Raw genomic sequence first — 13,255 nt, forward strand, 5'->3', positions numbered from 1 at the left:
CAGTAAAAATCTTTCTGCATTAAGCATTCACATTTCCTTTTTTGCAGGAAATGCAAATTCTCTAGTCAAGTTTAAATTTTGTTTTAAAGCAGTATTTTTGCTTTATGTTGATTTTTGTTTATGGTTCTTGTATAAAAGTTGTGTTTCTTCTTATTTTCCTGATCTTGTCTTCAACTTCTATCTTTATCGTTGCCCCGAAAACAACTCATCTCAACAGTTTAAACCATTTTTCTTATTCTTAGTTCTTTAAAGTTAGTTCAAATCTATTGAAGAGGAGTTGATATCTTACCTGTTGTAGATAGCTCTTTGAACAACCTCAGCTCTGACTGGACCAACAAAAATCTGTCTACAACAGATAAGATATTCATTATCACTTTTCCAAAGAACCCCACTTTTAAATATTTTTTCTTCCTTTATGTCTGCGTTGCCTCATTATTTCCTCTTAAAGAACCTCATTTTAATTCTAGATTTACTTGGTTTATATTAACCCTTACTAAGTCTCACAATACAGCATCCAATCCTGAGATAAAAAAACATTATTTACTAAAATAATTAAAATCAAATGCTTCCTGTTTTTTTCTTAAGTTTGTGAAAACTTTATTCAAATCATCACCACTCTCTTCTTTGTTGTTCTCGTCATGTAACCCTGTACTGTATGTTTTTATACATGCCATCTGTTTGATAGCTTTGCCCTGCGTAGGCAGGTCACACAGACCATAAAATCCAAATTGCTGGTCTGTAAAGACACTGTCACGCTGCCTTGGCTTCATGTCAGAACACTGGCAGTATCAGCCGCTGAGAATTAGATGAGAAACTTTCTTCTAGAATAATTAATTGTCAAAACAATGTTGTTTTCCTCTATCTGGCCACCCACTCATTCACTCACTGCCCCCCGCCCCCACACCCAAACACTAACATCACAGATTTACTTCTAATTGGACATGGTTGACTTGTTAATTCTTGAGTCACATTTCAGTCACTTACCATGACTCCTGCTTCTGTTCAGCTCCTAAACTCTGTTCTTCCTGTGGCTCTCAGGTTAAAACTCACTGTCTGGTCATGGCGGCTATACAAATAAAACACAAACCCACATCTGGCTCCTTTATTCTTACCTGTAACCAGAAGTGTTGATGGCAGATTGAGGGGTGGGGGGGTTCTGGTTTTAAATGAGTGTTGATGAAGTATTTTTTTGTTTGTTTGGTTTTTTTCCAGGGTATAAGTTCAATGCAGACAGTGTAGCAAGCACAGAGAAAAAGGTCCTGACCTACCATCGCATCGTGGAGGCATTTCGTTTTGCATACGCCAAGAGATCAATGCTCGGAGATCCGTACTTCCTCAACATCACAGAAGTAAGTTCAAAGGCTGAAGAAAAGCACAAGAAGGGTTGAGTTTGTTTACAAGATCATGCAGGGATTTATGCATTGAAAGAAGCTGTTTATGCATGAGATGATTCCTTTTAAATAATGATTAAATTGATGAAAAGATTCCTGGCTTCTAATATTACCAGCGCAACTTAAAATGCTAGGAAAACACAGTGGTTCCCAGAGTGGTGGGCACAATCCCTAGAAGGGGCGTGTTATGACTGGACAAACAAAACAAAACAAAAAGAATGCTTGGACACTGCTAGCATTATGGACAGGGTTTTGACCGGTCTCCCACATAAATACATAATAATAATAATAATGATAATAATAATAATGATAATAATAATAAATGTATAGCACCTTTCAAAACACAGTTACAAAGAGCTTTATACCACATTATAAAATCAAAATACATAAAATATGTGGGACAATTAAAAATGTAATCTAAAGCATACAGAAAATCAGCAGTTAATAGCCAACCTATATATGTTTTTAAAAGTTTTAAAAGCGAACATTGAAGAGGCTACAGTCTAATGATAAGTGGCAGTACATTCCATAAAACACAAGCCCTAAACAAAAAGCTAGGTAATCCTCTGTCTTCAGTCTTGCTCTGGGCACAATAGTGACTGATCAGATGATCTCAGAAGTCGCAGAGGATTGTAAGGAATAAGTAACTCAGTACAAGTCCATTCATTAATTTAAAAACAATACACTTTTGAAATAAACTCTTTAATACTAAAGCCAGTGCAAAGAAGCAAGGATTGGAGTACTATGATCATGGGTTCTGAGGACTCTACTTGCTGTATTTTGTACTAACTGGAGATGTTAAAGAGCTTTTTGAGGCAGACCAGCAGATAGAGAATTACAGTACTGGTAATCAAAATGACAAGAAACAAAAGTGTGAATGAGGGTTTGAGCATCAGTAAAAAGGATCATTGATCTTATTTTGGCAATATTCCTAATCTGTTGAAAGGAAGTTTTAATACTATTATAAAATGTTTTGTGAAGCTCAGATGAGAATCAAAAAACATCCCATGGTTCCTGGCCTCATGGGTACAATGGAAACCTGAAGAGTTGAGAATCAAAATAATAAGGTATCTGTGAGCCTTGGGACTAAACACGAGCACCTCAATTTTGCCATTGTTTAACAACAAAAAGTTATCAGATATCCAGACTTTAAAATCAGAGACGTGAACCTATATGTTAACAGCAGACAGATCAGATGAATCAATAGCTAAATAAATTTGAGTATCATCTGCAAAAAAAATGAAAAGAGATATTATTTGCAAACAACTTAAAGTGCAACATATCAATAGCAAACAGTAGTGGGCCAATAATGAGGCCTTGAGGAACGCCACAGGTAGGCTTTACAAAACCAGAGGAATCATTATCATTTGAAACTCAACTATCCATTAGACAGCTGCAGCTGATCCAGGACACTGCTGCTCACGTTTTGGCTAAACTGGCTGAAATAAATTGCAATGCAGTTTGAAAACCAAATATTTGTTTGTCTGGGAGATGTGGGAGCGAGGGCTGGGAGGTGTGGAAATTTTCTTATAGACCAAATGGGGCCCAGCAGAAACAGTTTGGGAACCACTAGAAAAAGACCAAAGGCTGATATTTGCTAAAATGTCACACTTATATCCAAATCAGTCTGTTTATTTTATTGTTAACACGGATTTTAAATGTTTGGAATATATATAAAATAGATTAATTTTTTTCTCCCTTCAAGTTAATCCACAACATGACTTCTACGTCTTATGCGGATAGTATCCGTGAAAAGATCACTGATGAAACAACCCACCCAATAAGTTACTATGAACCAGACTTTTACCTGCCAGACAATCATGGGACGTCACACCTGTCTGTGGTCTCAGAGGACGGAAGCGCCGTGTCGGCCACCAGCACCATCAACCATTTGTAAGACTTCTGCTTGACCAGACGCCACGTTCAGTCTCACGCCTGAATATAAAGGTTTATTGTCTCATTGCAGTTTGGGCTCCAAAGTCTTGTCGAGATCAACGGGGATTCTTTTCAACAACGAGATGGACGACTTCAGCTCCCCGCTCATCACAAATGGCTATGATGTTCCTCCGTCCCCGAACAACTTTATCAAGCCAGGTCAGATTTTATGTGCTTACATGACAAAACTTTTGACTTTTTAATCTTTCTCTATGTCACTCATGGGAGATGCAGCCCTGTTCTTAAATACAAAACAAAACCGGTCATGTTTTACTTCAGGTGAATTCAAGCAAAGTCTAAATTAAATGTCTTATTCATCTAAAAATTCAGGACCAAAATTAGCCAGAACATTTTGATTCATCTGGTCAGTCACTGTTTGCCATTCTAGAACCAGACTGAACAGAAATGTCCCCAAAATTCGAAAGTACACCTATATTTTGGACATTTTAAACTGAATACAAGTGTCAGTTTATATAAAATATGTCAGATTCTCCAAACAAGAATCAGGGAAATCTTTAACCACTGGCCATGCTAACTATGTTACAACTTGTCCAAACAAATACTGGGGAAAAAAAATTAAATGATTTGCCTGAAAATAAATATTTATTTTTAATTCAATATGTGACCCTTTTGATTGCTTTAAGTAACTTTGTATGGCCGTCTGGAGACTCTATGATGGTACGCGACAGTGGGAAGAAACAACTCCCTTTTAACAGAATATTTAATGAAAACCTTGAACCACAAATTATTTTTAACATTTATTTTCAAGGAGTCAGTCTCTTGTAACCCTTCATACTCTGTTTTTACCATTCTGACAGGTTTCTGAGGTCTTAAAAATCTGTAAGATATAACATTAAAATACCACTGGAGTTCAGGAAAGTCAACAAATTATAAGTGTTTGTGACAATCTAATCATACCAAAAAAGGTGCCTTCAAAAACCATATCTTTATTCTTAATGTGTTTGCATATACACGTCCTGAGTTTGGTGTTTATTATATGCATTAATTGTACATGAATTCTATATTATTTATATGAATATCATTTACAATGACTTAAGTGACAAATGAACTGTTTAAGTGAAACATCAGCATAATGAATCATCCCGTTTTGTCACCAGGGAAAAGACCAATGTCTTCGATGTGTCCAGCCATCCTTTTTGACAAAAACAACAAAGTAAAGATGGTGGTCGGAGGTTCAGGAGGAACAAAAATCACCACTTCTGTTGCTCAGGTAAAACATACACATCTCGATACAGCCAGTGTTGATTTAAAGTGGTTTTATCTGTTATATTAATATATTAAACTTAAGAGTGCCATTATTAAAATTTTTAACTTTGAAATTATAACTGTTAATTGCTCTATTGCAGGTTATTCTGAATGCTCTGTTCTTCAACTATGATCTGAACAAAGCTGTAACAGAACCGAGGTTCCACAACCAGCTGAGTCCCAACAAAACCGAGGCAGAACCTGACTTTGACAAAGTGAGTGTCATGAAGTGCAAACAACACTGATATATGTAACTAATATGATGGTGGCGTGCTGCACAGGGAGACAATCTTTCATCCCCAAACCGATGAACAACAAATACTTTTACCTCGGCCACCTGAGACACTGTTCGTTACATTCATCCTGAGGGATCAGGGTTCTGTCACAGAGAAGTTTTCAGCTCCGGTTGAGATAATTTTACATTCATGTTTTCGTATTTCTATGACTACTTCTGCACACTTTACCATACACACACGCCAAAATGCTAAGGTAATTCAGGGGATAAGTGTTAAGCATTTTCTTTTTGTGACTTTTATATTTTTCAAAAAATTTCAGGTTTATTGATAAATGTTTTCCTCATAGAGATGTAAAGAGGATTTCAGGTTTAGATGCTTAAGTTTTTTTTTATTTACTATTTTAGGCTTTAGCTACTATTCCTTTACTTATAGCTTCCTTTGTGCTATTTTATTTTATTTTATTTTTATCCAGATTTTATTTACTTTTACTTTAGGTAACCTTTTGATAGCCTACTTTTAGAGAGACTTTGGATACTTTTGCTTTTAATTAGCCTTTTGCTATTTTTAGCTTTTAGCTGTATTTTTCTACATTTAGCCTCTAGTCTTTTTTTTTCTGATTTTAGCTCTTAGTCACCTTATCCTACATTTTGCTTTTAATCAGTTCTTCTAAACGAAGTGATTTTGCTACTTTGTGTTTTCAGATTGTTGCAGTAGCAGATTGTTTAGATGCAGTTTTTAGCACCAGTTAACATTCTTCCATATAGCTTCTAGCTAATCTTTTGCTACTTTTAGTTTTGCTTTTATTAACGCTTTGCATAGGTTTTTTTAGTTTTAGCTGCCATTCTTCTGCTTAGCTCTTCTAACTAATCTTTTCTCAATCCAATTTTAGCTAGCATTTTGCTACTTTTAGCTAGGGATTTGCTCTTTTTAGCTTTAACCTCGCAGGGTTTCAGCAAAAATAAATAAATAAATAAATAAATAAATAAATAAATAAATAATCTTTTCCTGTCTTCCAGAATATCCTGGATGGTTTGATGGAAAAGAACCACGAGACAAAATATCTGACTTCAACAGGAGCTAACATTCAGGCTGTGGTCCGATATGAAGACGGTCTGCTCGCCAAGTCGGATCCTCGTAAATTTGCGTATGCAGCTGGGTACTGAGGTCATCAGCACACCTCATGCAGCGTGAATGTTTGAACTTTGACACCATCGGTTAAAACCTTACGGATTAAAACCTTAAAGCCAACAACAACCATCAATAATGTGAGACAGGTGTTCTGCACAAAGTTACAATAATGTTCCATCACACAGTGTTTAAGTTATTTCTAATCTCTGCTGAATTTGTGTGTCACATTATGGTTTTGTAAGTAATAAAAATGTAAAGCATGTTTTTAAAGGAAGTTATGCATCGTTTTAGACATTTATTTGAAAAAACGAAATCAGTGCAACACAAAAGTGCTGATCCTACACTTTTTAAGACAAAGCACAATGTTTGGGATCACACATCACAAAAGTTCAGATTCTTACCTATTTATTAAGTACTTTTTGAAATTATTATCAGACTCCGGCTGCCTTTGGCTGTTAAACATGAGGTATAGGAGGATGATGGGTAACAAAGAGCTCAGTCTGTAACACCTCAGGGACAGATTGTTCCAGCAAAAACGATAATGACTCAAAATAATTTCCCACAGCCCTGAGTGCAGCAGTAGTGACCTCATCTTATTATATCTGGTGAACCCCCCCCACCCCCACCCTCCATCACCACTGGGATCAAGGAGTCATCTCTTCTCCCCTGAATGAAAATGCTCTTAATGTTTTGGATGATGTTTCAATAAAGGGATTTTACAAGAAGAAAGATTGTTTATTAATGATGGTTTTTTTTCTTTATGTTGACCATTTTTGTTGCACTTTTATCATCTCCTGCAGAAACTGCTTCATTACACCTCTTGTAATGAAGTCAAAGTTCTTAAACTTTTCAAGTGGAGTTCTGTGAACATGTTATGAAGAAGTAATATGTTACTTGTTGCAAAAACCTCTTTAAATGACCTCAACTTCCCAATATATTTACAAACCAATCTGTTTTTTTTGTGTGTGTGTGAGCAAAGAGCACTTCAACAGAGTGCCCCCTCATGATGTTTCATGTGTTGCTCAGTGCAGGACCTGGGGCACATGTTCTTGAACGAGTGCAAACTGTAATTTCCCTCTCAATAAAGTATTATTCATTCATTCAATTCCTTAATATTTCAGTTGGATTAAATAAGTGATGTAAAACTGACATCCAATCACTTTGGTTATGGCTGTACTCAGATTAAAACTCTATTTTTCTAAACTGAAGTCGTTTTAAAATGCATCTGCAACTTGTAAGATATTTATTGTTTATAACCTTTTCACAAACCTTACTTAAAAAAATTTGAACTTTATCCTTAAAACTTGGTCCACTCGTATAAAAAGTGAAGTATTTTTTATGTGAGCTAAATATCATTGTCAGGCTTTGGGACAAATTTATATCTCGTTTCTCAGACTGGCTTCAGACATTTGCCACTGGGAGGAAGACTTGGGGCAGAAACAGGAATCGTTGAAGAGGTTATTACAGGATCTCTCGGCTGGCCTGGGAACGCTTCGATGATCCTCTGAAAGAGCTGAAAGATGGATCTGGGAGGAGAGAGATCTGAAGCAGTCTGAGACACAGAGTTGAGGATGTGGGTTTTGCACATAAAAAACTTACCATATGTATATACATATACAGCGGGTAAAATAAGTATTGAACATGTCAGCATTTTTCTCAGTAAATATATTACTAGAGGTGCTAATGACATGAAATTTTCACCAGATGTCGGTAACAACCCAAGTGATCCATACATACAAAGAAATCAAACCATAAAYGTCCAGAAATGAAGTTATTTGTAATAATGTGGAATGGCACAGGGAAAAAGTATTGAACACATGAAGAAAGGGAGGTGTAAAAAGGCATGGAAAGACAAGACGCCAGCTGAACTCTCTCAGTAATTAGAAAGCAAGCCTGCCCCTTGTCAGTGCAAGTTAATATCAGCTGGTTCAGTCCCAAATGATGGCCAGGTATCACACAAGAACCATCTGATGATGGGTAAAAGTAAAGAGCTCTCTCAAGACCTTCACAACCTTATTGTTGCAAAGCATAATGATGGCATCGGTTACAGAAGAATGTCTAAACTTCTGAAGGTTCCAGTGAGCACTGTTGGGGCCATAATTCAGAAGTGGAAAGAACATCATTTCACCATAAACTGACCACGACCAGGTGCTCCTCACAAGATTTCTGACAGAGGAGTGAAAAGAATTATCAGAAGAGTTGTCCAAGAGCCAAGGGCCACTTGTGGAGAGCTTCAGACAGACCTGGAATTAGCAGGTACGATTGTTTCAAAGAAAACAATAAGTAATGCACTGAACCACCATGGCCTGTATGCACGCTCACCACGCAAGACTCCACTGCTGAAGAAACAGCATGTTGAAGCTCCTTTAAAGTTTGCTGCACAACATTTAAACAAGCCTGTCTAATACTGGGAGAATATAGTCTGGTCAGATGAGACCAACATTGAACTGTTTGGATGCCAGAATACACATCATGTTTGGAGGTCAAATGGCACTGCACATCAGCCCAAAAACACCATACCAACAGTGAAGTTTGGAGGTGGGAACATCATGGTGTGGGGCTGTTTTTCAGCATATGGTACTGGCAAACCAAATAATTGAAGGAAGGATGAGCGGAAAAATGTACAGAGACATTCTTGATAAAAATCTGCTTCCATCTACCAGGATGATGAAGATGAAACGTGGCTGGACATTTCAGCAAGACAATGAGCCCAAACACAAAGCCAAGGAAACTCTCAGTTGGTTTCAGAGAAAGAAACTAAAGCTGCTGGAATGGCCCAGCCAATCACCTGACCTGAATACAACAGAAAATCTATGGAAAGAACTAAAGATCAGAGTTCATAGAAGAGGTCCACGAAACCTTCAAGATTTGAAGACTGTTTGTGGAAGAATGGGCCAAAATCACACCTGAGCAATGCATGCCACTAGTTTCTCCATACAGGAGGCGTCATGAAGCTGTCATTGACAACAAAGGCTTTTGTACAAAGTATTAGATAAATTTCAGTAAATGTGTTCAATACTTTTTCCCTGTGTCATTCCACATTATTACAAATAACTTCATTTCTGGACATTTATGGTTTGATTTCTTTGTATGTATGGATCACTTGGGTTGTTACCAATCTGGTGAAAATTTCATGTCATTAGCACCTCTAGTAATATATTTACTGAGAAAAATGTTGACGTGTTCAATACTTATTTTACCCGCTGTATATATATTATCATTGCCAAACAGATTATTTTGCTTTTGAGCCTTGTTTGATGTTCTTAGTAAGTTTGCTGAAGTTGGTTGCCAGCTTCACTGTATTTGAACAGATGTAAAGTTACTTGTTTAGATCCAGTATCATGTTGTTGCTGAGTTATGCATCAGAGTTTTTTCTACATCAACCAACCAGATCGCATAAGGCTACGTTCACACTGTCATTCACATTTTATTTTAAACACGACTTCCATCAGACTCCAGTGTGAACTCCCCACGGCCCTGATGCGACCCACATGCACAGAACTTGACATGACGTCACATTCATCTCACTGTTTACAGAACCATGGATGCTACATGTTAGCATATCAGTTCTGAAATAGTTGTGCAATCAGAGCAGATTATAATTCAAAACCTGCCTCTGATTAGACGTTTCCGGGCAGCATTTTATTTTTTAAAGGAAGCGATGTGCTGAAAGTAAAGTATCGATCAAGTAGCTTTAGTATTGATACGGTCTGAAACATACGTTACTGTCAAATGTTTGTGTGGACTCTCAGTCATCCAGGACATGGAAAAGGAAAAGAAAAAAAACAAAGCAACTGGACTTGTTAGAATCATTATTATTATTTAGATTAATCCGCTCACCCCCACCTGTTTGATAAATAATGGTTCAGACTGAGTTGCTTTAAAAACATCAGATATGTATCTTGTTTAGCACCACATACTAAAAATGCCTGGGTCAGATAAATTATTTTTTGGATTTGTCGCTTTCAGACTGTCACAAAAAAAACAAAACAATCCTGTGTGTACCTAAATAAACCTCAAAAGAATGCTCAAAAGTTGACAGTGTTCAACTATTCCTCCATGTTTGCTTCTTATTATTTATTGACAGCAGCATTTAGACCTACAAGGAGTGAAAACTAAACTAATAGACACATTTTTTATATTTGTTCATTCTTACACTTTAACCAAATGACCAGAATAAAAATGACAAATTTTTAGTGTATACTGGTTTGAGTTATTTTTGTAGTAAGCTTCGTGCTTTTCTGCAGAATTAAAAAAAAAACAGACCTTATCACAGTCACACTGGAATCTTCCTCAAAGGCCCAATTAAGCACAGTTCAACATTCACATACTGTAGTTCTGATGAACAGTTATGCAACCCCAATAGGCCAATTTATTAAACCTGCAGGCACGAAGAAAAGTCTGCAGTCTTCACATGTCCTTTTACCTTGAGTCATTGCTGTGGATTGCTTTCCGACAGATTAAACTAGCGACCCATACGAAATGCTTGTTGCTGAAATAATTTGCTTCATTAAAAGACTTTGTGACTGAATCAGCAGATCATTTAACTGCCTCAAGTTTAAATAAAAGCCATTTGCTATTGAGATATTTCTGCAGAGTTAAAAAAAAAGCTTAATTTTAATGGCTGTTCTCTGCAGAACGACTCTAAGCTGCAAAATCTTATCAAGATTAACACATTTTTCATTCAACAAAGACAGTTCCACTTCACACAGACAGAAATCTGCCTCCCTTATAACTCACATTGAGTGGCTCTAAGGGGAGCGGAGCAGAATCCATTTAAGAAATCATTACTAATTCATAAGTTTCTCAACAGAAAATGTATGTCATTGCTCTTTTTTTCATCTCAATACTGCTCTCAAATAAGTCAAATTGTAAAACATAAGGTAGTTTACTGCTGGTAAGGGCGGCAGCATTGCTCAAAGGTTTATGAAACCTTTTTAAAAAAGTAATTTTTGTAGATTTGCATAAATTTAAAGCCTAAGGTGTGATGTGTTCACCGGAGAAAGACAAGAGAATGTGCTGAATGCATTAAGTAAAGAGGTGCAGAATAAATGTGTGTAAATGAGGGATTGTGAGTAGTAGAAGAGGACTCGGAGTGATCGATAATTCTAAAAAAAACCTCGTAAATGCATGGCATTTCAAAGCTTTTCATTTGTAAGAAAAAATTTGACTGTGTGAAGTAAACTTTAGAGCTTTGTAGATTTCTGATCTTTTCATAAAACAAAGAACCCACCTTTGTTTGTCAAGCTAAGCGCTAATGCTAAAGGATTTATAGGATTGTAAATATGTTAAACATGTAGCTATAAATGAACACATTGCATTTGTACTTGTTGTCAACTTTGATCCTAATAAGGCTGTTTAAGGTTAAATTTACACAAAATGCCAAATAGGGGTCTGTGTAGTAACTAAATGGGAGGTTCTTGGATGTGGGCGGAGTTTGTGAAAACTGTGATTGGTCTTACTGGCGTGTGAGAGACGTTAAAAAATGTTACCGTCATGATTTACTAAAAGGAAGTGTTGATTGACATAATGCTGTTGGTGTTTTATGGTAATTATTCATTTCTAATTATTAATTGTCAATATAACTTATTGATTTCAATCTGGTGCTTCTAGGACCTTCCTGTCTTGACTAATGACTATTTACAAATTAGCAACCGTTATGTAGGCACTTTCTGGCCTTTTCGACTGAGCTGAATTGGCACACGTCCCCTCAGCTGCCCAACGTTCATCCAACTGAACCATTATGGCTTCTGTAAACCTCAGTCAAAATATTCAATCCAATCCTGTATTTCATAAACTCCTCCCACACCAAGTCAAACAGACCAATCATGTCTTTCACAAGCTCCGCCCACATCCAGGAATCTCCCACTTAGTGACTGCAGAGACCCCTTCATCAAAATGCAGAAATTCACAAGTTTGTTTATTTTTATTGCTCATTCAGAATTCTGACAACAGGAAATGAAAGTTAAAAGCAAAACAACGAGCTGCCAAAGTGTTTTGTTAGAGCACAAATGTTCTGGTACACAAGAAAGTTTTAGACACAAAGTTTATTGTAACAACATGAAGATCACACATGAACAGCTGAAATAAATCACAAACATGTATTTAGTAAAAAAAAAGGTAACAAAACACAATATATAAAAATATATTTTTTTCTTTTTGCAGTAAAATGTTTTTTTTAATATATTTTTAGTTAGTTTTTATGTTTTTTCACCATGTGGGCTGAAATAAAAAGCACTTCTTCAACATACAGTAAGTCCTAAAAGTCACAGTTTAAGTTCTCTGACATGGTGGAAATGATGTCACTTTAAAAAGGGTAAATGACTCATCTACAGGAGAAAATTCTGACAAAACACTTCTTAGTTCAATTGGAAAGATAAAACATTTTGTGAGACTGTCAGACTCAGTAGTGAGGCACAGGAAAGTTGTTTTTCCAAAACCCAGTGGAAAATGTTCACAACTGTCATACACAAGAATGTTTATGACGCTTTTTAGGTTTATCTTGCTGTGTGTTTACTTTAAAATCCAATGAGTTTCTGTTCAAGATACTGTGATGTGTTCAAAGAGGAGAGAGTAATGAGTGGATGGAGCTAATCAAAGGAAATGATGTCACATTTGACAGGTTGTGCTGTTATCTTCACCAACTGTTTGCTCTGATTTGCCTTTACTTTCTTTTAATCAAAAAGTTTTAAAAATCACTTCCAGTTAAGATTTATTCATTCATTTAAGCTCATGTCATGTCCCTATTTGTGTATTTTTTTTGCAACAGCTGATGTTATTTTACCCAGATTGGAGACATTTCTCAGAAAAACGGATGAATGAAAATGTTTAAAGCACAATTTTTTCACATTTTGTCAGCAAAGCCGCCGATCACTCATTGTTCCTAAGGCCAAAGGTTCAGTCAGTCTATAATTACAGGTCACGCATCCACATAGTTAGAATCCAGCAGACACTCCCATCTTCCTTCTGTCTGACACAGCCTCGATGCAACCATTCTCCTTTTCCAAACCGTTGACTACATTGAAAAAATATGGCCAAGTTCCAACTTTGTGTCCAAGAGCTGTGAGGCCTTTTTTCACCGACTGAGAACAAACAAAACATTTGTGAATTAGTAACAATTTTCAAAACTGATTAAACAACATTTCCTCTGAAGACCTTTCATTTCTTTTAACTTTGGCTACTTTTCACTCATTGAGTGAAAAACAGATTTTTGACAGATTTTCTTTCTTTCTTTCTTTCTTTCTTTCTTTCTTTCTTTCTTTCTTTCTTTCTTTCTTTCTTTCTTTCTTTCTTTCTTTC

The 13,255-nt window shown here is 36.3% G+C and overlaps 2 protein-coding genes across 2 annotated transcripts in view; one reads left to right on the forward strand and one right to left on the reverse strand.

The window, feature by feature from the left end:
* ggt1b (gamma-glutamyltransferase 1b) overlaps window positions 1-6,685 on the forward strand; it is a 20,590-nt gene extending 13,905 nt beyond the window's left edge. Inside the window, exons 9-14 of the mRNA XM_014003774.1 lie at window positions 1,213-1,349; window positions 3,097-3,284; window positions 3,358-3,485; window positions 4,445-4,557; window positions 4,694-4,807; window positions 5,845-6,685. Coding sequence (XP_013859228.1) covers window positions 1,213-1,349; window positions 3,097-3,284; window positions 3,358-3,485; window positions 4,445-4,557; window positions 4,694-4,807; window positions 5,845-5,991 — 827 coding nt within the window. The 3' untranslated portion in view covers window positions 5,992-6,685. The remainder of the gene's footprint in view (window positions 1-1,212; window positions 1,350-3,096; window positions 3,285-3,357; window positions 3,486-4,444; window positions 4,558-4,693; window positions 4,808-5,844) is intronic.
* Window positions 6,686-12,128: 5,443 nt separating this feature from the next.
* ggt5b (gamma-glutamyltransferase 5b) overlaps window positions 12,129-13,255 on the reverse strand; it is an 8,937-nt gene continuing 7,810 nt past the window's right edge. Inside the window, exon 12 of the mRNA XM_014003775.1 lies at window positions 12,129-13,038. Coding sequence (XP_013859229.1) covers window positions 12,892-13,038 — 147 coding nt within the window. The 3' untranslated portion in view covers window positions 12,129-12,891. The remainder of the gene's footprint in view (window positions 13,039-13,255) is intronic.

This window comes from Austrofundulus limnaeus, unplaced genomic scaffold (genome assembly GCF_001266775.1).
Source record: "Austrofundulus limnaeus strain Quisiro unplaced genomic scaffold, Austrofundulus_limnaeus-1.0 Scaffold20, whole genome shotgun sequence".
Taxonomy (NCBI): Eukaryota; Metazoa; Chordata; class Actinopteri; order Cyprinodontiformes; family Rivulidae; genus Austrofundulus; species Austrofundulus limnaeus.